This window comes from Rattus norvegicus, chromosome 14 (assembly GCF_021556685.1).
Source record: "Rattus norvegicus strain SHRSP/BbbUtx chromosome 14, alternate assembly SHRSP_T2T, whole genome shotgun sequence".
NCBI classification, from domain to species: Eukaryota; Metazoa; Chordata; class Mammalia; order Rodentia; family Muridae; genus Rattus; species Rattus norvegicus.
Genome location: NC_141547.1, coordinates 24,298,789 through 24,326,130, shown reverse-complemented (window position 1 = coordinate 24,326,130; position 27,342 = coordinate 24,298,789). Strand labels below are relative to the sequence as shown.

Sequence of the window (27,342 nt, the reverse complement as noted above, 5' to 3'; positions counted from 1 at the left end):
GAAAGACTTTTGCTTTGTGTTTTTGCAATCTTGTGCTTTGTGGGTGTATTCATTGGCTTTGGTTGGGGAGAAGGATGCTTCTGCTAGGAGACCCAACAAAACTTCTATTTAACTGGAAGTTAAGAGTTTCTCCTGAACACCTTGGTCTTCTGATGCTCTTAAGTAAATGGACTAGGAAAGTAATGACAACGTTCAAAGAGGTAATTGATCCAAACTACCAGGAGTAATTTGCACTCCTTTCCACAATGGAGGTAAAGAGAGATTATCTCTGAAATGCAGATCCTTTAAGGTCTATGTTGCTGTTAATGTGTCCTGTGATTAAAGGCAATGGTAAACTAGAACAAGCTAATCCAGGCAGGGTGATAAATATCCAGGCCTTCAAGAATAATTGTGGATACTTCCCACCATAAATGAGTGTTAAAAATCATTAGCATTCACTGTTTCATAGAATACCTTTTAAAAGTCCAGCATTTATCTATCCCTTAATTGATGCTGTGATGTGATAGAGAATTTGTTCTTTCCTTCATCTATCATACACAACTTTAATTTCTATGACTTGCTATAAACTTTTATTATATAACAAGGACACAGTATCCAAAACCAAGCTACAAACCAAACCAAACCAAAACACTGGACTACTTGATTTCTGCTTTTATCAAATAATATCCTAAAAGGAATACATACATAATAGAAATACAAACTTGTAAGATGATTTTAAACAAATTAAATTCCATAATTAAAAATTATGTTTCCGAGATAAGATGTTCTTTGGGAATAGCCAGACACAGGAAACCTCTAATTGGATAATGTAAGAAAAAGAATTTCAAACTACACAATGTACCAGGGTGTGGAGGGGTCTTGGTAAAATAAGATCACGCACATTGATCCAAAGGTGGATATAGCATAAGATCTGCTGAGAATGCAGAGGACAAATACAGGGCTAGATTTAGCCTGACATGTTTGCATTAAGTAATATGATTCACAGTGATTTTATTTTCTTTTATTGAAGCAGCTTCTCATATACACAATACTTAAGGTTAAAAAAACATTTCCTTTACTAATTTAGAGAGTCAACTTTTAGGACTCATTTGGGATTTAGTGTGTATCCCTCTACAATAATAATGGCAAATAATATCATGCTTTAAAATTATGTTCATAAATCTATTATTTCAAATTTGTGTTGTGATCCTGAAGTAATGTTTGCTCTTTGGGCACTTTAAATTAGATATATTCTATAAGTTCACATGTTCATAATCCATGTTGTATCTGATAATGGAAGAAACCTATAAAAAATTCAAGCTGGACAAAATCCCAGCATGGAAAAGGGAAAGTGGGTATGAAGTCCTACACAGAACTAAGAAGCTTTTTGATGTGGGTAGCTTCTCAGAGGGAGAAAATAGTTTTTCGTTCTTACAGTGACACTGATTATATAACCCATTCTTCTAGGGAGGCCCCTTTTTCAGGAAGAGATGGCCAACACTGAAAAGATTCCATGATTTGTATTTTATTTGTAGATTTTCCTTTTGTGTGTATGTTTAGTGTGTGTTGTTGTTGTTATTGTTGTTGTTGTCTTAAGAGAGAGAAAGATATAATTTTGGGGATGTAGGAAGTGGAAGGATTTTAGATGTGTTGAGAGAGGGGAAATAATGTCAAAATATTTTGCATAAAAATTTAAATATATAAATTGAAGAAGTATATTTATTACAAAACTTTAAATCATTTTATTTTATATGCATGAGTGATTTGCATGTATGTATGTACAGTGTGTGTGTAGGTGTGTGTGTGTGTGTCTGTGTGTGTGCGTGTGTGTGTGTGTGTGCACTACATGTACTCATGTGTACCCATCTGGTGTCTACAGAGTCCAAAGAAGGCACTGAAAGCCCTGGATGTCAGTTAGATTTGCATATGCATCCTGAACATGAAAATTTCTAACCTAGAATTTCTTTCTCACTAATCATTTACTACTCCATTTATTCTATTTTGTCAAGAGTAAATATAAAATTGAGAAAACTGTTTTACACAGTCTCTTTAACTCTGTAGCAAAGAAGGAACACGGTAAGTCTAAACAACAAAGAGTTCTGAGTAACATGTGAGAATAAATATTGAGTCAGTAAAGAAAAATCCTAATTCTATAATATTTAAAACATCAGCTTTATTTATTATTATTCTGTAAGTGTAGTGTAGTGTCATTTTCTATGTTGCAATTTTACCGGCTACAAACATGAGTCAATTCCTAGAATAGAGGTATTGCTTGTCATTTTTAAAAAGAGCATTATGGTATCATACTTACAAATAGCGAGCCTTGCTCCTTAATCTCCTTGTCCTGTAAATCTTTTCTTCTTGCATAGTGATAGGGCAGAGAGCAGAGAGTAGAACCTAGTGGTGAGATGGTCTCCATCTGATGTCAGTCACAAAAATGTCTCCATTTGTAGGTGATACAAATAGCATATAATTTTCCATTTTTATTTATTTCTTCCTTGTGTTTTCCGTAGTTGTTTTGTTTTGTTTTGTTTTCTGCAAGTGTATTTTGCATTGCTAGAGTGAATGAAGGCATGTTTTATAATCTCAACCAGTCTCTTGGCCAAATTGTTTGAATGTGTATTCAGGGAAATGCTTTTGTGGGGAATGTATATGATCAACTTTATAACTCAGATAACTTTATCACTTCATAATGTAATCACATTTATAGCTTAAAAAGCGAACATTCTTCTGATAATAAAAATCCTAGGAAGAGGCTATGTATAAATTTAATATATTAGGAGAGACCAAGTAGGACCATCATTTTTCTATATTCAAATGTTTTTTATTTTCTGAAAAAATATAAAATTTAATATCTTACACTACAAAAAACATGTACACAAACTGAAAGCACAAAGAGACGCAGATGGAAACCAATACAAAACTGTTCATCCTTCCTGAATTCACTCTGAGGTAGGGACACAAGATTTCCTGATGCCTACCAAAGAATCGGACAGGCTGCATGGATGTCTCTGACCTGCCCGAAACCATGTGATGTTGATCAACATATTCACAAAGGACAGAGTCTGACTTTATTCTCTGACTGTTACAAATTCAGTATATATATGCTTTTAAATAATTAATCGAAAACTGCAGTAGTCTAAATATTCACAAATAATTGACCACTCAAACTTCAGTGAATATAGCACCCAGCTTGCAAAGACGGGATGTATTTTTGCCAACATTTTTCCCCTATTAACATTGAGAAAATGAATTTGAGTCTGGTTATTATAAACAGACATTTTAAAAAGAAATAGCAGCTTCTTCTATGCGACAATTACGTGGTCATTCTGAATAAGAACATTCAATCGTTGATGTGTGAAAAGACTCAGAAAATAACAAGATACAAGCAGAAAGTTTTTTTTATCTATTTCTTTCCTGATACATTACTGTATAATTAACAGCATAATGGAGGAAAAATATTCAATGTAACCAGCTGTGCTACTGCACAGAAGAAAAAAAGTGATGACTTGTTCAGCTATCAAATTTCAAATAAAGCTACCATTCTGATTCTGTTCATTCGTTCGTTAGGATCATCAACCGCCATCGTATTATCCTATATTTTATTTACATTGAGGTTAAACGTCTGGCAAAGTTTAAACAAAGATATTTCATCATCACATGTACTTTCCCACTTAGATTTTAGAAAGAACAAAATAAGAAAGAGATATTTACTACTATGCAACACCATATACCTACTGAGTCTCTACACCACACGCTCTTTGTTATCTAACATACCATTACAGCCAGAACACGTTCCAAAGGTGAATATTTTTCATTGTGCTTCTGAAAACCCACTTCAATGGGTGTACAAATATCTTCTTTACTGCCTTTCACTTCCACGTAAAATTTAAACAGCAGACATGCAAATGCAGTGCTCAACCGACAGTAACTGCTCCACTTAACCGGAGATGTGAAGTTACAGCTCTTTAATTACATAGTGGGTAGAACTGTTTTGATAAAAAGAGCTAAGTGTGTTTTCCTTTATTTGTGACGATTCCAAAAGTCTAGACGCACTGAAGTTCTGATGAAATATTCCTATTTAAATTGTAACATGAACCTATTACTTTAGAACACTGGCTTGGTTAACAAAACACAGGAATTTAAAACACATGCATGTCATAATTTTTTTTTAAACGGTGAAAATCAGCATCTCTATATTTCACATACAATCGATACATTTGAAAGAGGAAAAAATTGTCACATGCTAGGGAATGGCAAGAGTGGGTATAAATTATGATTGATAAACCACAGTAACGGAATGACTTCAAATAGGAAAGTTCCCCGTTGTTCCTTCTGACAATCCAGTTAAATATCATTTTACAAATCAGTTATACGTGTGGAGATTATGGAATCTTATGCTTTATTTTGGGGAGTCCATGAGTAAGGAAATGAAGCCACAAGAAGAAAATCCACACCATGAGAATGTACCCAGTCTTGTGCTGAGTGGCAGCCTCGTTACATCGTACGAGAGCTGGCTTCCCTTCCAGCTGCATTTCTCACATTGATCGATGAGTTTGGCACTTTTCAATGGGTGACATATCCAGTGGTGAACAAATATTTTAGAAAGGTGCTCTCTCTTCTTTGAGGGACAGAGCACTTACAATTTAAAGGTCTGTTTATTTGAAAATCAGAGTGACAGTCTTTAGAAACCCTCAACCAAATTGAGGCGTGGATGAACGCCATGTGGCCATAGAGCTTCTGAATTGCTCTCCAAATGTAACACTTGAATTGCAAAGGGAAGTAAGTGACCTAATATTCTATGGGGAGAAAATGAAATCATCAGTCTAACAGCTAGACCTTACCAATTATACCATACAAAGTTAGAAAACAAATTAGAATGTATTTTTGATGTCCATATAGTTGTGCGTTGTACGAGCTCTAAATCATGTGTAAATGTTTTGTATTTTTTTTCGGTCTTGAAGTTCTCAGTACTACTGTATCACTTAGATTCCAATGAATTTATCTGTACAGTAGTAATTAGTTTCAATGATTTTATGTAAATGTATTTTCATACTGACATCTCTCTGTGATTTTTTTTTACCAACATAGTATTAAACTACTCTTAGTATTTTCTGAAAGTGTCACTTCCACATTTCTTGAGCACATTGTGGGATCAGTGTTATTCGGAGAGGGGAATCAATGTATAATATAAAAACTGTTTAGATGCTTCACATCCTTTTGCAACTTTGATCTTTCCTTATTTATCAAGGAGCTATTTCTCCTTTTAAAAAATGGGGGTGGGAGATAAATAGTAAGTTCCCCAATTGTCTTCCTTATATGGGTGAATACTGAAGTGAAACGTATCTTAGTAAGAATAAAGGCGTACTCCTCACAAAATACTGGCCTCCCCCCTGTAGATCTCACTCTGCTCACATGGTTTTTCCCATGCAGTAGTGAAAGTCCTGATATAAGTTCTTGGCTCCTCAAAATATTGTATACCATTCTCCAGATTTTATAAAGCATAATAATATAAAATATTTTTCATCTTACCATCATGGTCACTTAAGTGAACATTTCAATAAACCACATGGATTTTCCATAAATGTCAGCCCTTTTCTGATGTAGTATATAAAATATACTGAAGGACTATTGTAAACTACCTAAAAATTCTAATTTTTTAAAATACTCCCCATTGGTTTTTCCAAACATATTCACTGTAATGGAGGACAAGATGTGCACAAACTGTTACCAAGGAGAAACAAAGTTCAAACAGAAAATTCTGAGCAAAACATTTTTTACTTCACTTTTTAATGCTGTCTTAGTATTAAACTCTCTGTGAATGAGTCATAAGGGGAGTGACTACAAATGGTTAGGGCATGCAGGGAGATTTTGAGTACCTCTGCCTGGATTGGATGTTCACAGATGCCACTACAATCACAACTCTCTACATTCTATGACACAACGTGTGCCCTTTGTGTCAGCTTGAGAAGATATTTTCAGGAACTTTGAAAGGTCGAATTTGGAAGAAACATGAAAGATTAATGGCGAGAACTTCTTTATCACGCATAGGTTGGGTATGTGTAAAATCCAAAGGGAATTTAATCTGGAGGCATTAGCTGTTTAAATAAACTAATTAGTTGCTTTCAAAATGAGAGAAAGGACACCTACTTGAGTGGAAATTTGGTCTAAGGCTTCCTATTCCTCTTACCCATAAAATAGTCTAGAACACCCTTTGCTGTATGAGGCCAAAATTAAAACCCTATACAAAAGGCAAGCAGAACAATACCATCTACATATTCAAACACACACACACATACGCACATACACACACATATACATACATTTCCAATTTAAGTCCATTCCTCGGTATATTGCAAACTATACAGTCTATACACATTCATTGCCTAATACTCTCTAGAAGTGCAACTAAAAGTAAATTATATAACACAGAAAAATAAATATACACCCTGTGCTGAACTTTTCCTTGACCGGGCAACATGTCTATAAACTATTTTCTATAACTTATAACATGTAATTCCATTTTAAATTACAAACTGTATTTAAGAAATAATCTAATCATATTGCTCTCCAATACACTTATGCAGACAAATAAAACTCGAAGTAAACGTCAGTAAAATGCAGCGTTTCTTTGCCCACACATGGCTTTAAAACTTTTCCTTTCAAGTCGATCCCTGGAAGTTTTGAAAGGGGCTGCCTTAACAGTCTCTATAGGTTCTGTGTCTTGATATATTTCATGTACAAGATTCCGTGGAAGAAGTGGAGAAAGATTTAGTTACTATGTTTTTATAGGATGTTGTTTCTCATGTTAGCTCTCTTCGCAGGTTACATTTACATAGTGAAAAAAACGAAGACATTAAGAAGAAGATCTGGAGATTTTAGTAAAATGTTGATTATAAGTTCAAAGGATGAGACAAGTGCCTTCAAAGGTTTAGGAACCACCCATTTCCCTTTCTCTGTTAAAATAAATCTTAGGGCTGTTTACAAAGTGCAGAGTTGTTCACTTGGAGAAGTGACCCGTGTGCGGGTCACACTGGCACCATCCCGTTTACCAGCTGCACCTTCATCTCTTGAAGGCTGTTCATGATCTTCTTCTGGTGACCGACCAGAGTCACTCCCAGGCGTCTCAAATCCCTGCATGAAGAGAGCACACATTGGATGCATGTATTGACTCAATTTGTAGCACACCTCAACATCTCACGCTGGCACAGAGAAAAAGGTTTTGCAGGAATTAGTCATAAAGTAGTGATATGTTTAGATATTCACAGTCCAGTTCTCAAAGGTGGGCTCTAAAATTGTTCCTTGAAAGAAAGAATCTCCTTGCAGTCAAAGAAAATGTACGTTTATTCCCACAGATGACAATCATTATTTAAATGGTACATAGTGATGAAAAATGAATGTTTATATATCTTATCAATAAATACTAAATTTAATGGGTACAATTTCATTGAACAGTATTGAAAACGTGATCTTTAACATCACGTCAAACATTATCTTTGCTAAAAGAAATATAAAGCACAATTTAAAGTATGACGCCTTGTGAATTGAAGACCGAGCACTTTAAGAGACTCACTAATCCCATGCAGCCATTATACATGACAGACACCCAGGCAGTATTCATTACAATGGTGCTTTCCTCACAATGTTCTGGGTCATATTTTAGTTTGAATTCAAAGTTCTACACTTTCATCTTTTAGCGAATCACACAAAAGCTTTAGTTTTCTTCTGACATCTAGAGAATTTGGAAGACTACATGCTATCAATAAAAAATTTAGACCTAGATTGTTTTTCTATGATAAAAAATTATTGTTTAAAAGAAATTGTAAAATGTTTTCTCTACATTCTACATTTCTTAATTTCTACACTAAGATTTCATGTTATCTTAAAAAATGGAGTCTAAATGATCTGATTCCAGGAAAACTTAGCATTTATAATTCAAAATGCTAAATGACAAATATGTCTAACATAAATTTCTTCAAGAAATGACCTTGCCAAAGACATTGGTCTTACAAAGGAAAGTTTTTGTCATCAATGTCTTACCTATAATTTTCATAGATATCAGTGCAATAAAAGACAATGACAATGACAATGTTGGGTAAACATAGAAGTTTCAGGTACAAAGGTATTACTTAGCAAGAAGACTGAATAGCCTTGGCTCCAACTTTGTCATTTTTAGAAAGAATCATCTACTAAGAAAATTTCATATTTTGTGTCCCTTTTGTGTTTTCTGAATTTCTCATGAGAGATTTAGGACATGAGAAAAGAAAAGCAAAAAAAAATGCAACTGGTTCTTATGACAGTGATATACTTATTTTTTTCCAATGTGGCTATTAAATATTAATTACAAGATCTCATTGAACAATATATGGATAATAATGGCTGATGTGTTTTGGACAGGAATCATCAACAAAACATGGATTTAATAAAAATCCACTTGAAAATAAAGTCACCATTGTTACCATAGTAATAGAAAAATTGGAGACTAAAGTACAAAGAAAAAGACTTTATTTCAATTTAGTTTTATTTTTCTTACAATTAAATTGGCATTAGCAAGCTTGCCCATTGACTAGGTGAGTCTATGCTGTTAGATGACTATTCTATGTATTGCAGGTTACTTAGCAGATGTCCTGGCTTTTGCTGAACAGATAGTGGAGTAAAAGGGACTGACGCCTGATTATGAGGCGATAAAGTTCTTCAGACAGTGATGAATTACTAATGGAAATTCTCTCCATGTTAAGAGTCACATCATTAAACATAAGAACAACTGATGATAATTAATAAGCTTTCAGCCTCTTCATACTATAAAGGCCTTTCAAAGAAACACAGCATTTTTAATAGTTTTACTTTATGGGTAAGTAGACACAGATTTGGAAATTTTAAAATCACTTGGCTTTAGAGCACAACAGTTCACAACTGAGGAAAACCAGGTACCTAACTATGAAATTCACACTCAGATTTCCCATTACTTGCGGGTGTGATTTTGGAAAACATTTCACACTAAATGCAAAAATTAACTTATTTATAAAAGAGGAAACTGTGTAAATATTGAATGCATAAAGTCTCAAAAGAACAAAACATGTTTTGCTGCTGTTTTCACGGAAGTTTCATAATGAATCTACATTTTAACATAATTTACATTTCCAGGCAATGATAATTATTTTATATATTTCATGAAAAATTGTGAAATATGAATATCTATGGGTGTTTATGAGCAAGTATAGAACACATCCTAGGGATAAAGAATTAAACTTTGAGCTTGGAACTAATCAACCCATAGTAAAAATATTTTTTGCACTAAAATTAATTATTTATATTTATTAATTACATTTTAAATCTGTCATCTTCATAGTGAAATCCTAAGTGATAAACTCCAAGTCCTGAGAGACATTTCTTTATTTAAGTAATACATGTATTCAAGTTTCATAATTCATAGTTACTCGAGTAGAAATAATGTTTACCATAACTGTCACTGTTTACTCCAACTGACTTCAAACCAAAATGTATTGATTTTCCAACTCAAATGAAATGGACTTTTCACATATAAGGCCACTTTAATTTGGAGGTGTTTGTGTGTGTGAATACACATTTGCACCATATTCTCATTTTGTGATTCATTCACTTGTTTGACTGTTTTATATGTGATTATTTCTCCAAAATTAATTGATCACAAAAGAATCCAATATGTTAATATAAAAAGTATCTTATGCTAAAAAAATTAATCTTTTGGAGGATTGCCTTTGGCTCCTGAGTTTGTGTTTATAAAAGTCACAATTAATTTTTCTTTTCAAGTGTTAGAATTATAGGAGCATAGAATCATACTTGACTAGAAAATTTCATACAAACAGATTGTAAATAAATTTGTCCTAATCTTTCTACTTTAAAACACAAACAATAGTTTGTCCACATCAGTGTATTATCTGACGTTTCTGCACACATATGCATATGGACAGAGTATTGAATTTATTTTTCACTCTCCTTTGCCTTCTCTCTCCCTTTCTCCCATGTCCTTTTATTTCTTCCTAAGAGATAAAATAATTTCAAAATGGAGTTTAAAATATCATAAAAATTACACTTTAAAATTTTTTTTATAAATAATGTACATCGATGGTATTTTATAAAATATGATTCGTCAATCTAGAGGTTATGAGTGTGGTATACAGAGAAACCAAATTAGTTAAATATGTTTGTAATAGAAATATTCATAGTATGATTTTCCAAGAACAAGAGAGAATAACTACCTAGGCAATTTAAATGTTTTCAGACACTCTCTAGGAGAGTTACATTTGTGTTTTAGAAAATTATTTGAAGCTTAAATATCTTTTTTCTCATATCGACAAATGCATTAAAATATTGTTAAGTAGTTTTGCCTCACACGTTTCACAGTTTCCGACAGCTTTTTTGTTTTTTTCCTACTGTGAGTATTTATATGTGCATGCGTGTGGTGTACGCATAAATGTTCTCAACTGTGTAGACTGTATGTGGATACCAGAGGCTGACATCTGGATGGTTTTCTCAAGAGCTTTTCTAGCTCATTTATATTCGTGTATTCATTCATTTATTCACTGAGACAGCATCTATTACTGAATCTAGAACTTCCTGCTGCAGACAGACTGGCTGGCCAGTGAGTTATCTCTGATTTGCCTGTCTCTGGCCCCTAGATTGGATTATAAGATGCCTACCCTTTATGTGACTACTTTATGATTGCTCAGAAAGTGATTTGTGCAACAAGCCATAACGAATAATCATAACAGTTTCTACTTTCAAGCATCCTACATATATAAAGTAGGAAGGTTTGTGGTATTAATCAGAAATATTAGAAAGATAATCTTTCTAATATTTTATCTTTATTTATTGTTACGTTGTGTGTAACACTGAATTGGTTCTATTTGTGTTCAATGATTCCTGGAAAGAAATTATTTTCTGATGGCAAAGAGTACAGTATTTTTCTTATTTTGCTTTGCACCTAGGTCATGCCATGTCTTGAGAGTTTTAGATATATCCCCTTAATATACACTACACTAATTGCTTTGTGACCACTTGTTGTCTGAAAAACACTTAGGGCTGTTTCTCGTGCAGACACAGTACCCTTAAACACAGACTTACTTGGTTAAACATAATGAGAAAGAGACCTAGGGGACTGCAATAGATTGACCTGACATGGCAGGTTTCAGAAGATCTGTAACTGAATGTGATGCCATTGCTGCGATCACATGTCAACATCTTTTCAGATATTGTTTCATGGAATACACTCATACTTCATTGTGAGGTTGACGTAGTAGGATAAACTAAGTAAGAACTAGCTGAGATATATGGAGCCACTCTCCTCCTGATTACTTAGAATACAGTGATGTTTGTGTGTGTGTGTGTGTGTGTGTGTGTGTGTGCGGGTGTGTGTGTGTGTGTGTGTGTGTGTGTGTGTGTGAGAGAGAGAGAGAGAGAGAGGGAGAGAGAGAGAGAGAGAGAGAGAGAGATCTTTGTTCTTTCTCCATTGTGTTTTATATGTCTTGTTGTCATGTCAGTGGGATTTACATTCCATCACTAGCTGTGTAGTAGAAGGGACATGGGAGACTAATGAATATTCACTCAACTTCCTAAAATTTTGCCTTCTCAGTTTTATCATGGAGCCTTGTGATGTCAGCTTTTTTCCTGTGTTATTTTAAAAATCCTCAGTAGTCACTTATGAGGTCTGTGCAAGCTAAATATATTTATCAAGAAAAGACTCAACTGTTTTGTAGAGATGAGACTTTGTTAACAACAACATCATCAACAACAACAACAACAACAACAACAACAACAACAAAACAGGCTTTCAGAAATTTAGCTTAACTGCATGGAGCACAGAGAATAGCAAGCTCTCCTATGCTTGCTTTGAGAACGTCGTAAATTACGTGTAATGGCTTCCTTTGCAGGTTAATGAGGCTATTTGTCTTAGACTACACAACTTTGGGTTCCCATATTTGGAAAACTGTTGTTTTAATATCATAGACTCTATCCATATGGCTGCTTCAGGAATCTATTCTGCTTTCATAAAATTATTATAATGCTTAAAGTCACTGGACTTTCCTCATTTACTGAATAACCAAGCATTGAGAGCACTGGCCAGGAAAGAAATCTACAAGACAACTTTGATCATGCCCTTACTTGAAATCTTTTTTTTCTTTAAATTGGCTATTTTATTTATTTACACTTGAAATGTCGTCCCCTTTCCCTGTTTCCTTACTTGAAATCTTTGGCTTCAACTTACTACTTGCCTCCAGCTCAGTTTCCCTTGGCAACAGTAACTCATGTTACTTACATGTGATAGGAGAGCTTTGCCATTTCTCCAGCTATGGTTATTCAAATATGATTACTGTGTACAGACAGAATAGCACAGTTTGGGAACAGAAGATAGGCAGAAGGCATACGCATCTAAAGTTAGAAGCTACTCTTATCAGATATACTTTACTTCAAGACACTCAAGTTCTTATTCCTAATACATGTACTGGCAACTAGTTGGTAGCATAATAACCCACATGAAGGTGGCTTTTAGCCAATGGTTATCATTGGAACAGTTTTATTTTACACAGCTAGTATACATCCAAACTTGTCATCACTGAAATATATTTCATATGTATAATATTTTGTGCATTTGGTTTTTGGTTGTTTTAACATTTTTTATAAACATTTACACACCAAGAATGTGCAGTCCCATTTGGCTTCTAAGAATAATATTGTAATATCTTATTGTAATCTTTTCAAAGATTCATACAACTAATATTTAGATATTGCACAGTGGCTAGGTATACAAGTTATGGTCAGGTAGTTTCAAGAGCATGTCCCCAAATTGTGCGGTTACTCCATTTCTTTTGCGTTATTTATCAACAGTGGGCCACGTTACTTTATTTTTCTGGGTTAAGGTCAAATAACTATACAAGTCATTCTTATTAGTCCTTGACCAAGGAGAAACTGATGATTCCTTAGTGTGTGTTTTACTTTAAATAATGTCTTGATAAATATATCCTACTAATTACAGATACTATGATTATAAAAAATCACTATAAACAGCAGGTTGTGCTCAAAATAATTTCAAGCTCTTCCAAAAAATTAATGTCTTTGGGGAATGGAGTTAGCATGCCCGATTCCCAGTAAGGATCATGGTAATGACAAGGAATTTGAAGCAATTTATAAAAGACAACATTATTTCACTTTACTGTTCCCTGTAAATGATTTGAAAGGTAAATTGAAAGGGGCAGTTTAACAAGAGAAGAACATATATAAAGAGACAGAGGAGCATCTTTCATCTTGAGAAAGTACACACATACTAAAGAGAGTCTAGGAGGTTACAGAAATAAATAGGAAAGAATTAAAACAGAAGTATAAACAGAGTACAATAATACTAAACATATTTCTATCATTTTGAGGCCCCCAGGAAATAAAGCAATCACAGGAAGATAACACCCACACACAGCAAAATAAAATTTAGAATATGAAATAAATAACTTAATATTTTTGTATTGTCTGTGAAGGGATAAATAAAAGTGCCACAGCTCTAACTAAACATACGACCACGTACTCTCTTAATAAAAACAGAGACGTCGTTTAATGCAAATCATTTTATTGTATATGTACAAGTAATCTGACATTGGGTAGAAGAAATACCTACAGTATCATTTTAATATAAAATGACAAATGACTTTAATAAATTAAAATGACCATTTTTACTGAAAAAAATTAAATAGTAATTATGTAAAAATAGTTTTAAATCATTAGGATTTTTTAGTATACTGTTTAAAATACAGCACAGATTAGATTCTTGAGCATCAAAGAAATAGTGGGCAGAACATTCCTGGATTCAAGAAGATGTGATTTAGTAATAGCTGTAAGAATGAGACTAAGTAATAGGAAATCAACCCGGTGGTTGTGATTTTATATCCATTTAGTGATCAGTACAAAGGAAGACAGTGCTGAGGCTGTGATATTAATAAATGGTACCCTGTTACCTTTCCTGGGGATGAGCAGTGAATTCAATGAATCAAGAATGCCAATATGGTAGGTAGGAATGTCTAGAGAACCTCTCAGTATTTCACATGAAAGGATGGAGGGCAGACAGTGGCTTTGTGACTTAGAGCATCCTAATATTTTAAAGTCCTTATAACAATATTTTAACCTTTGAATTTGCAGGTCATTTGAAGTCAGTAATATTCGCACAGGTTAAAACATTATTCCTTTAGGTGAACTCTAGATGGAACCATAATAGAACAATTAATTTTCACAAGTAACAATTAGGCTAAAATAATTACACATGAAGAGTATATAATAAAGTACAAATGACTTACAATCTTAAAGAATTCAATATTTAGCTCTAGTAATTTTTATTTAATAGGATTTGATAAATTGTATCTTAAACGTGCAAACAGAAATGGGCACAATTGGTTTCGCTGAGATTGTACCAAATAACAATACATCATAGGCAGGGTCTAACATATTCTCAGACCTCAGGAACAGAAGGTGCCCCATGTAAATATTAAATGAAATCCTGCCAAGAAAACTTTATTGAAGCTGTTACCTGGGAAGTATTCACTGTTGAAAGCTGACATCTTGTCATTTGGTAACCTTTCTTTCTGTCTTTCTTTTTCTTCCTTCTTTCCTTCCTTCCTTCCTTCCCTCCTTCCTTCCTTCCTTTTCTTCTTTCTTTCCTTTCTTTCCCTTTCCTTCCCTCCTTCCTTCCTTCCTTTCTTTCTTTCTTTCCTTTCCTTTCACTTTTTCTTCTGTTTCTTTTCTTTCTTTTTAATCTTTTTATGTTTTTGTTACACAAGACTAACCACACCAATTGTGCTTACAGCTTGTTTTGTTTTATATTTACATTCATGTAACATAAGTACCAGTATAAAAACTCAAGGAAATGTCTTTTTTTTTCACAACACAAAGTACCAGTACTTTGCCAAGGGTTGTAATCCAATTATCCAAACTCTCAAGTGCTGTTTGATGAACAAAATAGCAAAGATACTGGACACAAGAAGCAGGAACCATGCAGCTGTTAACAGCACAGGCTAAAAAAAGATGAGGCTTCTTTGAAAGCTGACACATATGGACACAGGTAAACTGTTTTCCCTTGATTGCATCCACTCTGTTGTCTGAATATACTTTTCTTGCCCCAACAGCTATGTAAAAATTATCAGAAAAACTACTCACTCCAAGGTCACCTGAGCCACAGCGTCCATTGAACTGTATCCATTTTCCATGAAAATCTCTGTGTACCGGCCCATTTTGATTGCTTCTAGCCATTCACCTACTGATCTGTAGGCCCCAGACCCCAAAGATCCATGTTCTGCCAACAAAGTAGATACCCTAGAACACAGAAAACATGAGTATTAGAAGGAACAAACTGACCCTTTTAGATTTGTACTTGTAATGTTCAATCAAATTCAACAAATCTTTGGGACAAAAATTAAGTTGTAGGGAAGACATATGATCATTATTCAAAATACAAATGGGAAAAATAAATCAGACTTTTATCGTAGACTATGTGGGATTATAATAAACTAGTAAATTTTCTAAAGAGAAAGGCAATAATTTTTATGTTCATTTTTTATGTCATTAAATAATATTCATTTCATAAAGTTTTAATCTCCAGCTAAGGTTTCACATGTATCCATACACTTGACTTCAGTTTTCATGTTTCTCATAAGAATTTCAATCTAGCATGGCCAGAATAAAATTCCTTACTTTCTCTACAAAATTTTCCTACTCAAATACTTCCCATTGCATATGACACAATAGTTCAACACTTTCTTGTTTTTCATTTTCCCTCACCATCTCTCATAGTACATATTATCTATGTGACTTAAAGGACATTTTATATCTGACCAGTTCTATTCTGTTTATTACCAACCTAATTCAAGAAACCATCATCGTAAATCACTACTGCCAAGGGCTCTGTGCACTTCAGGCACAGAATCTGAAGGATCGAGCGTGAGCCTGAAAGGCTTATGATACCAGAAGTTGTCAGGCAAGCATCGAAGGGAAGGAAGCAGTAGATAACTCTGCCAAAGTATGAAGCCAGGCATTATAATCATGTCCAGCATTGCACAATAACACTGAGAATAGTAGTGCTAGAAACAGCATGGTGACAACGAACACCTCTCTCGTTGGATTTAAGTTTCTTCAATAATAGTAGAAATCTCCATAATAACTCAGGACTAGTGACATCATGGATGTTGGAGAAATACTAACAACTGTTTCTTTTTTTTTTTTTTTGTCTAAAATATTTTTTTTTATTAACTTGAGTATTTCTTATATACATTTCGAGTGTTATTCCCTTTCCCGCCTTTCCCGGTTTCCGGGCAAACATCCCCCTCCCACCTCCCCTTCCTTATGGGTGTTCCCTTCCCAACCCTCCCCCCATTGCCGCCCTCCCCCCATAGACTAGTTCACTGGGGGTTCAGTCTTAGCAGGACCCAGGGCTTCCCCTTCCACTGGTGCTCTTACTAGGATATTCATTGCTACCTATGGGGTCAGAGTCCAGGGTCAGTCCATGTATAGTCTTTAGGTAGTGGCTTAGTCCCTGGAAGCTCTGGTTGCTTGGCATTGTTGTACTTTTGGGGTCTCGTGCCCCTTCAAGCTCTTCCAGTTCTTTCTCTGATTCCTTCAATAGGGGACCTATTCTCAGTTCAGTGGTTTGCTGCTGGCATTCGCCTCTATATTTGCTGTATTCTGGCTGACAACTGTTTCTTTACTAGGCCCACATAAGTACTAACTGCATTCTAAACATCTAAACTTATACGCAGAGAGAAGTGTAGATCTCTTCTTTCATCAAAGAAACTTCTTTGCATCAGAGACCACTACAAAGGACCATGACTGATCAACATGCAGAGAATAAGTTATCCTATGGTGCCCTGCTCCAAACCACACATCTTCAACTAAAGCTCCAGGAACACTGCAGAAGGGCTACGTTAAGGGCTAGAGCATGGGGAAGTCTGCTGTGACACTGTATCTCCTAGGAATGTCAGGGAAACTACACCCATGAACTCCAAATGATATAGTAGATGAAATAAGACCTGAACAAATATGATACCAATGTTGTTGTTGTTTGTTTGTTTGTTTGTTTGTTTTGTTTGCTTTCTTCTTTAAGGTTAAGTCCAAAAACAACTGGTTATCCAAAGAAGTATTAGTGTGTGTGTGTGTGTGTGTGTGTGTGTGTGTGTGTGTGATATACATATATATACATATATAGGCATATATGTGTGTGTGTGTGTGTGTGTGTGTGTGTGTGTGTATGTGTGCATAATTATAATTAAAGAAATGGGGACCAGTGCTCGCTTCGGCAGCACATATACTAAAAAAAGAAATGGGGACCAGGAATTTGGAGAATTTGAGAGACAGGAGAAACAGGAGCAGTGGAGGAGACAAAAAAGAAAGGGGAAGGAGAAAACAATGCAGTTATATTTTAAGATCGAAATGTGAAATTAATAAAACGGCATCTTCATGACTCTACTGTACAGATACTGTAGCCTCCGGGTTTTCGAGAATTCTACTCTCATTCTCCAGAGCAGAAATAAATACAAGTTGTTAAGATGATTTATTTTTTAAGTCTCCCATTCTCCCTGGGTTGGCTCCATGAAGGATGAATATCTAGCTCTGATGGATAAACCTGCATCTCTGATCTTATCTCACAGGATGGCGCTGTCCAAAAACATGAGTAATTGTTGAATGATGAAGTATATTGATCTATGATACGTAGGCAAAGTGTCATAAAATTATTAAAAGTAAATGTAAATAAGGAAACAGGTACACTATAGACTTTGAAATATAAATTCCCGAAACATCACAAGTTTGTAAATAGCCGAGTCTGAGGAATACTCTCATGATGAACAATCTAACAGAGTTTGGAAAACAGGATCATGAAATATTAAAATTTTTAGATATTCAAATATTTTTTATTTTGTTACTAGACCCATCACATCTTGTGACATGAATGAGGATGTCTAATGAATGAGGAACTTAAACCTTGCAGAATTAGTAGTCAACAGTGGGTAGTGAGTCACATAGTCTGAAGGGTTTGCATAAACTTAACATGTGGAATTCTATAAAGGATAAGCCATACATAAGAAAATTATAGGGGGTTGGGGATTTAGCTCAGTGGTAGAGCACTTGCCTAGGAAGCGCAAGGCCCTGGGTTTGGTCCCCAGCTCCAAAAAAAAGAATTTAAAAAAAAAGAAATTTATATATATGAATGTAAAACGGGTGATTACGAAAATCGGTATGATTTAGAATATTAAGTGTTTTTTTGTTATCAAATGAATCCTTAGACTCATTTGTGACAATCACCTCAACATCATTCAAGTAAATAAACAAATAAGAGAATGGCTTAATATTGTACATGACCAAATGGGATATTAAAGTAGTTATTGAGAATGTGACATATAGAATAATTGCTAAGAAGACATAGGCTTTAGCTATTTGCTTAGGAAATTCAAAAAACATTTCTAGATTCTGAGGGTTCATTTCTGACTTATTAAAATGGTTTTCTGCCCAGTAAATAAATGTTGCCTAAAGATCATAGAATTCATGCAACTTTATTGTAAGGAAACAATTTCATTCAGTTCACTTTAATGGGCAGCCAGATCAGCTAGTAGCATGATTTCCTTTCTTGTATAAAACAGACAATGGCATTAAATACACTGAAAGTAATAATCTAGTAAAATTCATAATTTGGAACCATCTTGATTTTTATTAGTTGGAACATTTTGATATTTTTCTTATAACAAGAAAAAATATATTTTTCAAATACTCGATATTATTTAAATGTATTCCTATTGTAATCCAGAAAAGTAGAAATGATGCTTATGGGCTTGGACACATATTTCCAGAAGGTTATTCATTTATCAGCTTGAAATCTTCCAACTGTATATTAAATGATGAACCAAATATCTCTAAACAAGGAGCTAAAGTCAAAAGAGTCCTTGCAGTCTTCAGTGTTCATAAATTGAATGGTACAGTGTACTTATATGTAAATGAGCATTGGAGAAATGTATTCTAAAGAGTCTAATCACAGTTAGACGTCTGGATTAAAATGCACCAGTGCTTCCTTAGCCTCTTATAATCTTATTTCTCTACCTGTACATATGCTCTAAACACACTTGACCCCTGTTTTCTAATGCTATTTCAATGGAGCTGGGCATTTATTTTCGTGACATTGATACATTACCCACTTAGGTTAGGCTAAGGTCCTTTCTGGAATAATTACCCACTCCTATTTTCTTTCAAGGGGAAACTTTATGGAGGGTTCAACTTAAATAAACTAACAACATACCGATTCATATATTAATATCTAACTGACTGAATAGATAAAATATTTATGACATCTACCTGATTGGATATACTTAGGAAAATTATTCAAGCCTGGCCTTGTACCTGCTTGACGCGTTCACCAGTGTCTTCAAACTACTTGGGTTTCGTATCAGCTTATCCAGCATGTTGACTATGTCATCAAACTTGGGCCTGCTGTTGCGATCTTTCTGCCAGCAATCCAGCATTAATTGATAGAGGGCAGCAGGACAATCCATGGGGCTTGGCAGGCGGTAGCCTTCTTCCACTGCCTTGATCACCTGTGCAAAGCAAAGAGAACCAGGTCCACACCACCGCTAATGTGGCACAGAAGAGTCTGAGAAAAGTCCCTCTGTCTTTATCCTTACTTTTATTCTAGTGACCAAAACTACGGTTTTATAAACCACAACTACTATTATTTGCTGTAAAACATTAAAAAAAAATAGGCCCTTTGTACATGTTGAAAAATAGTCAGGGGTAGTGGCATACTCCTTTAATCGCAGCACTAGGGAGGAGAGGCTGGTGATTTCTGTGAGCTCGAAGCCAGCCTGGTCTGCATACTGATTTGTAGGATAGCCAGCAGTACGTAGAGGGACCCTGTCTCCAAGATCAAAATCAAAAACAAAAATAAGACAAGAACATAAATGCTAGTGATTTTTACTTGTAACGTTTGTGAAGGATACTTTATAAAACCAATTCCAACAAAACTGTCCATATTTGATTCGCCTTTACATCTTAGGATCAAATAATGATTATGCTCTTTTTCAATGTCTCTGAATGTATATCTTCTTTATTTTAAAAAATAAAAGTATATCCAGTCACATTTTCAAAGTACCGGAATGGCAATTTTATTCCAAAAGACTTTTGGATGGTAAATGATGGATAAGTCAAAGGCTAAATTAGCATAACTGTCTCATGTATCATTTAATAATGTCAAGGTCTGACTGTTTATTATCGTCTTTGGATTTCTGTCAGGAATTGGAAATGAGTGTCTACTGGCAAAGGCATTACGGATATTTATTTTAAACACAAGTATGAGCATCAATCTCTTTGTGGGGACTTAAAAACCATGTATAATGTTGGTGCTGACATCAAAATATTTAATGACAAATAATGTATTTGTATTACTAAGGTCTCTTTAATTAATTTATAAAAATATCCCCAAACATTATTAAGGAATGCATTCTTAAAAATTATTATAAATACACTTTCAGAAAATGTCATTGTATTATCCCCAAATAATTTAGGCACTGTTAAGCAAAGTATAAAATAAAACTAGCAAAGGCTAAGTTATGTAAAGATAATTTTCAAGGGTTGGAGATAAGGAAATTCCTTCACAATAAAGGGAGTGAAGCGATTGAATGTGGTGGTGGATAGAAAGAGGAGCTGTACATCTGCAAAGCCTGTAGGACTAGGAAGTAGAGGGGGAAAATATCAGAAATCAAGGTCAAGCACATCACACCGAAAGGTGATTTCTGTTATCTTGTGGTAAACAAACTCGTGAAGGAACGAAGTATGGTCAGGTTTCCGATAGCATTTCTTTTTATCTGAGGTGAGTGGGATCCAGATCACAACGTACAGAAATCTAACTGGTGCAGGGGCTACTTTGGGGATATAAATGCTAGGACCATGAGTAATAGACCATAACCTGAAGTTTTTCTAGCTGCTATCCACCAAAGAAACTATTAACTATTAGCAATCCAAGAAGCTCAAAGCAGCAGCAGGAAAATAAGAAGAACCGAAGGACCCAGGAACGCAGGGTGACAAATATTTGGAATAGTGCAGACAAGTGACCTCAGCAGAGCTCTACCTTAGTTAACCTATTTAACTTCAAAAAAATGTAGAAATCAAAAGGCAAACTATGCAAGACATTATTTTTGGCAACTGTGATAGAAGTAATGCACTAAAAGCACAAGCATCTTGGAAAATAAAAACGATTAAATAATAACTCCCAATTTTAAATGTAGAAAATGGGAAAATACCAAATGTGACAAGGATGTATTGACAGTACCATTTGCCCTGAGGTTTTATTGGAATGTAACTTATTTACTTGCTTGTCTTGTCCTTTAATTTTTTATGAGATTATATTATTTTCTTTAGTGCCTGATGGCTGACATAGATGTCTAAAGTCAATAACCTAATTCATTAAATTTTATTAACTTAATATTTACTTAAAACTCAATATTTTCCATCATGCTATTCTCTCAATGTGTTCAATTGATTCTGTTTGTTTGTTTTTTTTTAGTGTACATGTGCAACAGTAATGTTCATAGAAAAAGTGATGGATTTGCCAGTGACTATGTGAGGACACAGGGGGAGTTGGAGGCCAAGAAAGATGGCTGCAAATGATGCAAATACAGTACTCATGGTAAATTCTCAAAACAATATGCAAAATTCAAATTAAAGTATTATTTCAACTGAGCATCTAGTCTTCATATATAAAATTGTCAAATAGATAAATTAAATCAATTCCTTGACTTTACTATATCGACAATGTTTGGGGTTTTTTTTTTTTTTGTTGTTGTTGTTGTTTTGTTTTTTCTATGTGCTTTGTGTCCCAGAGGTTCATGTGGTGGAAGCTCTACCATCATTCAGCAGGTTGATTTGCGACTCTAGAGGAGGTAAGATCTAGTAGAAGATAATTATGTCAGAATGTATCAGTCCAGTAAAGATGATTAATTACCCTCCTAATTGCACTGAGTTGCTTTTTTTCTTCCCTGTTTCTCTATTAGGCTTTGATGCTTGGCAGGAGTTTGTATCCCAGATGACCTACCTTTCTGCATGCTATTTGGATTTTACATCCTTCTGAATCTTGAACAAGTCAAAAAACATATTTTCTTTATATGCTGTGGTATTCTGAATGATAATGTCCTCCGAGGCTGATATGGTTGGAGTAACTGTTAAGAAAGATTTAGATGTAGCCTGGGTAGAGGAGGTGTGTCACTGGGAGCAGGTGTTGAGATTACAAAAGACACACCGTGCCCAGTGTGATCCTTGCCTATGGCTTGTGGCTCAGGATTTGAGTTACCCCGGTCAATAGCCACTGAGCATTAGCTTAGCCATCGTCATAAACTCTAGCCCTCTGGAACCCTAAGTGCAATTCAATTCAAAGTTGCTTTGGCCATGGGTTATTATCAAAGCAATCAAAAAGTAATTAATGCAGAAGTTTGCACCAGGAAGTGGGTTATATTTATGATAAACCCAATCGTACTGTTCCTGAAGGAGTGTGGAATATTTGGGAATTTGGACAAGAAAAGTAGTTGATTTTTTAAGTGGAGAAAAGTGTAACTCCCTAATTGTATTTTAAAAGACTCTTGTGCTGAGAACTATGTGGATTATGGAGGCGTAATCTATGAGTATGTTGTGGGGGGTGCAAATTAATAACAGACTGGAGACCATTCTTGTGATCTTTCTGCAAGTAATGTAAATAGTTTCTACCATTTCTCTAAGAACTTGCCTGAGGTCAAGGCTAAATTTAAAGTTATGGACTAATTTCTTTGGAGGGCATTTTCTGAGAGCCTAACAATGGCTCTGTCATGTGAGAGACAACAACATTCATTATGCTAATGAAAGTCTACAATGAAAATGAACATGTAGAGCAAAAAAAATATACAGTTTGAAAAGAAAAGGAGCACCAGAAGGTTTACTATTAAACTCAAAGCATGTGATGACAGCGTTAATGAGATTAAGATTTAAACTGGAAAAAAGGGGGATGGTTCCTCAGGGCAGAAGCCTACACAACTAAGTTTAGAACCAGTGAAAACAAAATGGCAAAAGGAATTTCTTGTACAAAAATAAGCATCTACCAGCAGCAGCCTGAGACAGATTCAGACATAGTCAATCATTGAACTGAGGTTTTGGACCCCTATGGAAGGGTTAAGGGAAGAATTAAAGTAATTAATATAATGCCAACGTTTGATGTGTATGTATTGAAGGATCCATTACACATGGATAGAAACTAACTCTGAAGGCTGGCAGAGAAGGGAATCATATATCTATAGAATGATATCGAATCCATACATGGCATGGATTGTCATTTGATGGCTTTGTGACAGCACAGAAAAAAAAAGAACCTTGGCACAAATTCAAAGTAAAACTATAATGGTGCAAAGATGATGTGAGCATCTGGTATTTACACGACAAATAAACTGTAGAAAACACGTCTTTGCTGTCTAGCCATCTTCAATCTAGATTACTCACTACTTACTGAATTGAATATCTCATGCTTCATTCATTTTGAAGGCTGATATGGTTGGGAGACAAAGAGCAGTGGTACATAATAATTCAATTGTTATTAATCATAGCAGTTGGGGTAAATCACAGATTTTAAAATGTATGAGAAAAGGTTGATATGCCTACTCTAAATTTTAGTATTTTTGACATTAAGAATATCACTGAGCTTCTCTAAGCTCCAGTTTTCCATTGAAACAGAGAAATAATAACATCTCTGTAATGTGTTATTTAAGTACACATATACAAATATAATCTAAAAATACTATTTATATAAATTACATTTATAGACATTCACATTGTTTAGAAATTGAATGACATTTTTGATGTAGTTTCAGGCCTTAAACCTCAAAGTTGAAGACAATAGATACTCTTCTCCATGAGTTGTCAAGGAGTTTAAGTCAGCACTCACTTTTCCAAGCCAAGTGAATTGGGCACAAAGTTAGCTAACCCTACCAATTGTAGCTGACTACAGAGGAATTATGGAACTCATGAATATGCTAATGATATGAGAGAAAAATGCTAAGATGCAAATTCAAGGAAAGCTGAGGTGTTTCTCTGGCTACCCACTAAAGGAAAATTGAAGAATATTAGACCGGGCATCACAGCCTGGGTTAATCATTCTAAAGTTGGTGCAATGGCGTCCCTTAGCTAAATACATAGGTGCGGTGAAGTAAGTGTTCTTGAGAAGGAAAATGAGCAGCAAGAGAGAGTAGCTTTAACAAGTCAGGTAGGCTCCCTTGTCCTCCTTGGCCTTCCCAGAAAACTTTTACAAATGTCTTTGTAAAACAAAGACAAATACCTTAAATAATCAGTACTAGTCTATGTTGATAGTCTGGTGTTTTTCCATAATAGGCCTTAACAACCTATCATTTAAAATCAAGTTTTCTGCTTCTCTACTTCAACAAATCCTGATCCAAGTACAGATTTATATAAAGGAAAACAACTAGTTCCATTACTTGGGTTGCTGTGGACCACAGTTGGGGCATATAGCTTGAAATGCTTCTGAGATGTGTTTTGGCTGGACTTGAAACATCAGTGTTAATTGCTTGTCTGCGATTACTGTTATAAACACAATGAGTTGCAACCTAATTGTATCTGCCTATGAATCCCTGACTGCACACACAGGCAGAAGATGCTATAGTGTTAGGACACAGGAAATAATTGGAGAACAAAACCAATGTTTCCAATAAGCACACGCTTGAGTTAAGATTGTTCAATATACATGATTCACAAAGAAATAATAAGCTAGTAGTTGGTAAATAGTTAATACCACTATAAAGTAGGTGTTCTTTACCTTCCTAATGCTGTAACGTTTTAGTGCAGTTGCACATGGGCTGGTGACCCCAACCATGAAATTATTTTCACTACTACTTCATAAGTGTAAGTTTTCTACCTCTATGAGTTATAATGTAAATATCTGATATGCAAGAAATCTGATGTGGGAGTCTGTGAAAATTATTTGACCCCCAAAGGGATTGTGACTGACTGGTTAAGAATCATTGCTCTAAGGAATCAATACAAGCTATATAATTGCTTTTATAATTATTAACAGGAAGGAAAATGTCAAATTTCAATATGATTCAAAATTGAAGGGGATGTATTGAATATTAATAATGGAAAATGATCAAAGCAAAGACTGTATGTCTGTCTCAGCCATCATAGCTTAAGCATTTGAACTTGGAAAGAAATTCTTTAATGATTTCTTTCATGTTATCCGTATGTACATCTAAACATTAATTATATTTTTATTGTAAGAAGACTATTCACATCCTTTCCTATTAAAAACACAATATAACTCAACGTATATTTCAGTCGTTAGCTGTTCAGCATTCATTCCTAGATGATTGTTGTTTCTTCATCTTTAAATCTTTAAAAATGATGCTGACTTGAACTGAGTGGAGCAACACTATGGTCCAGTGAAACCTTGACAAGAGATTTGAGTTTTTCCTAATTGTAATTTACTTTCATCAGCTCACTTTTAGCTCTTGCATAAAAAATATTTCCATAGCAACAAATGCATCACATGGTAAAGAAAGTATTTTATATTTTTCAAGTAACTGTCATTTCCACAATTAAAATACTATAACAATCTAGACTCAGGGGACAAAGCATTTCACTCTCAACTTGAGGGAGAAAGAGGATCTCTGTACTTACATCCTGATTGGTCATCTCCCAGTACGGTCTCTCTCCATAGGACACAACTTCCCACATTACGATTCCATAGCTCCAGACATCACTGGCAGAGGTAAACTTTCGAAAAGCTATTGCTTCTGGAGCAGTCCACCTGATTGGAATTTTGCCTCCCTAAAATTAAAAACACACACACATGCATATATATGTAAATATACATATGCATATATACATAAATATTAATACACATATAGTCATATTCTTGCATACTTCAAGGGTATCTGGGGATACTGCGGCTTCTTTGAGAGGATCTGGAAAGAGATGTAACATTTTTAAGTGAATCTGTTTGACAGCAGGCAGTCTCTTTTCACATCTCCCAGCCCATGAGCACTTGTAGACTAACAACTAATTGGCTGTCGGGAAGGTTTCTGCTATAAATTCTGTTTGACTCTTGGAAGGCATACAGGACCTACATCTCAATTATAGCGTTCAGGATGGCAGCCCAGAGGAGGGGCAGGAGGCACTCAAGCACATCAATAAGGTGTGTGCTGGGCACTGGGAAAGTAAAGGACTCTAAATAAAGTAAAGAGCTCTGCATGCCTTTTATTAAAGCACAGAATTATAAGTGGAATGTCTCAGTTGTTAAATAAAACCCTGGGATATTTAAGAGTTTGTAAGACAAGCAGGAAAATTGTATATACTAAACACTAAAAGATATCTATCACTCAACATTGTTTTATTTCTGGAAGGCTTGATTTTTTTTTCTTTTATTGTACTGGCACACTCTTGTTTTTGTTCAGTTAGACTGTTTAACCTAAGAAATGCTATTGTTTAACTGAACGGCATGGTTCAATTGAAGAACATTGAGCTTAGAGTATTCAGAAAAAAGTTGCGTTTTAAAGTTATTTTTTTCTGTCTACTCTCTAATACATGTTGAGAGAGAGAAGTTTCCATTACAAAACCAAATTTTCAAGATTTTTGAGAAAATAAGTTTAAAGTAATGATTGAAATTTTGCAAGGAATAAAACAGGCTTAATTTATTTGTATACATACATGATAATATATCTGGAATATTTTTTGGAAATTGTTTTGCTATATATATGTATATATATATCACTATATCACATAAACATACATGACATATTTATTTTATTATTCCATTTTCATTTGTCCATTTGTTTATTCATTTATTTATTTAAAATTTTAACTTTTTAATATTTTATGTATATTTGTGCATGGTGGGGGTAGTGCTCATGAATGAAGATGCTAGAGAAAAGTCCCAGCTCGCCCAGGGCTAGAGTCACAGGTGGTTCAAGCTGCTTGATGTGCATTCTAGGAACCTAGCTCATGTCTATCTCTTGTCCTTTACTAGAGCAGTATGCGCTCTTCGCAGCTTCCATCACTTCCAGTTGTTGACTAAATTTGTATTGCTTTGCGTTTTGAAATAGAATCTTTTGGTAGCCTAGGCTGGCCTTGAACTTTTGGCTCCCAGCGATCTTTTTGTGTCAGTAGACTGAGACTTGGGAGTGGTAAAAGATTGTTAAGCTTTGCTTGTTATGACTAAATTAGCTCTTCCAAATTGGAGTTCATTATTTATGTTGTGCTTCATCCCTAAATTGCTCTTCTGTCCATTGGAACAATGTGAGTGCATCACTAACTTCTGAGATTCACCAACCCTATTATTCCTCATTACAT

General features: G+C 34.7%; 1 protein-coding gene across 12 annotated transcripts in view; it reads right to left on the bottom strand.

Annotated features, from left to right (window-relative positions):
- Positions 1 to 2,781: 2,781 nt before the first annotated feature.
- Epha5 (EPH receptor A5) overlaps positions 2,782 to 27,342 on the bottom strand; it is a 361,774-nt gene continuing 337,213 nt past the window's right edge. For 9 of the 12 annotated variants that reach the window (XM_087584395.1, XM_087584396.1, XM_087584397.1 and 6 more), the window contains 4 exons: positions 25,672 to 25,821; positions 19,372 to 19,565; positions 15,151 to 15,306; positions 2,782 to 7,113 (listed from right to left, as the gene is read on the bottom strand). In XM_087584395.1, the coding sequence (XP_087440521.1) occupies positions 7,008 to 7,113; positions 15,151 to 15,306; positions 19,372 to 19,565; positions 25,672 to 25,821 (606 nt within the window). In that variant the 3' untranslated portion in view covers positions 2,782 to 7,007. 12 annotated transcript variants of the gene reach the window in all.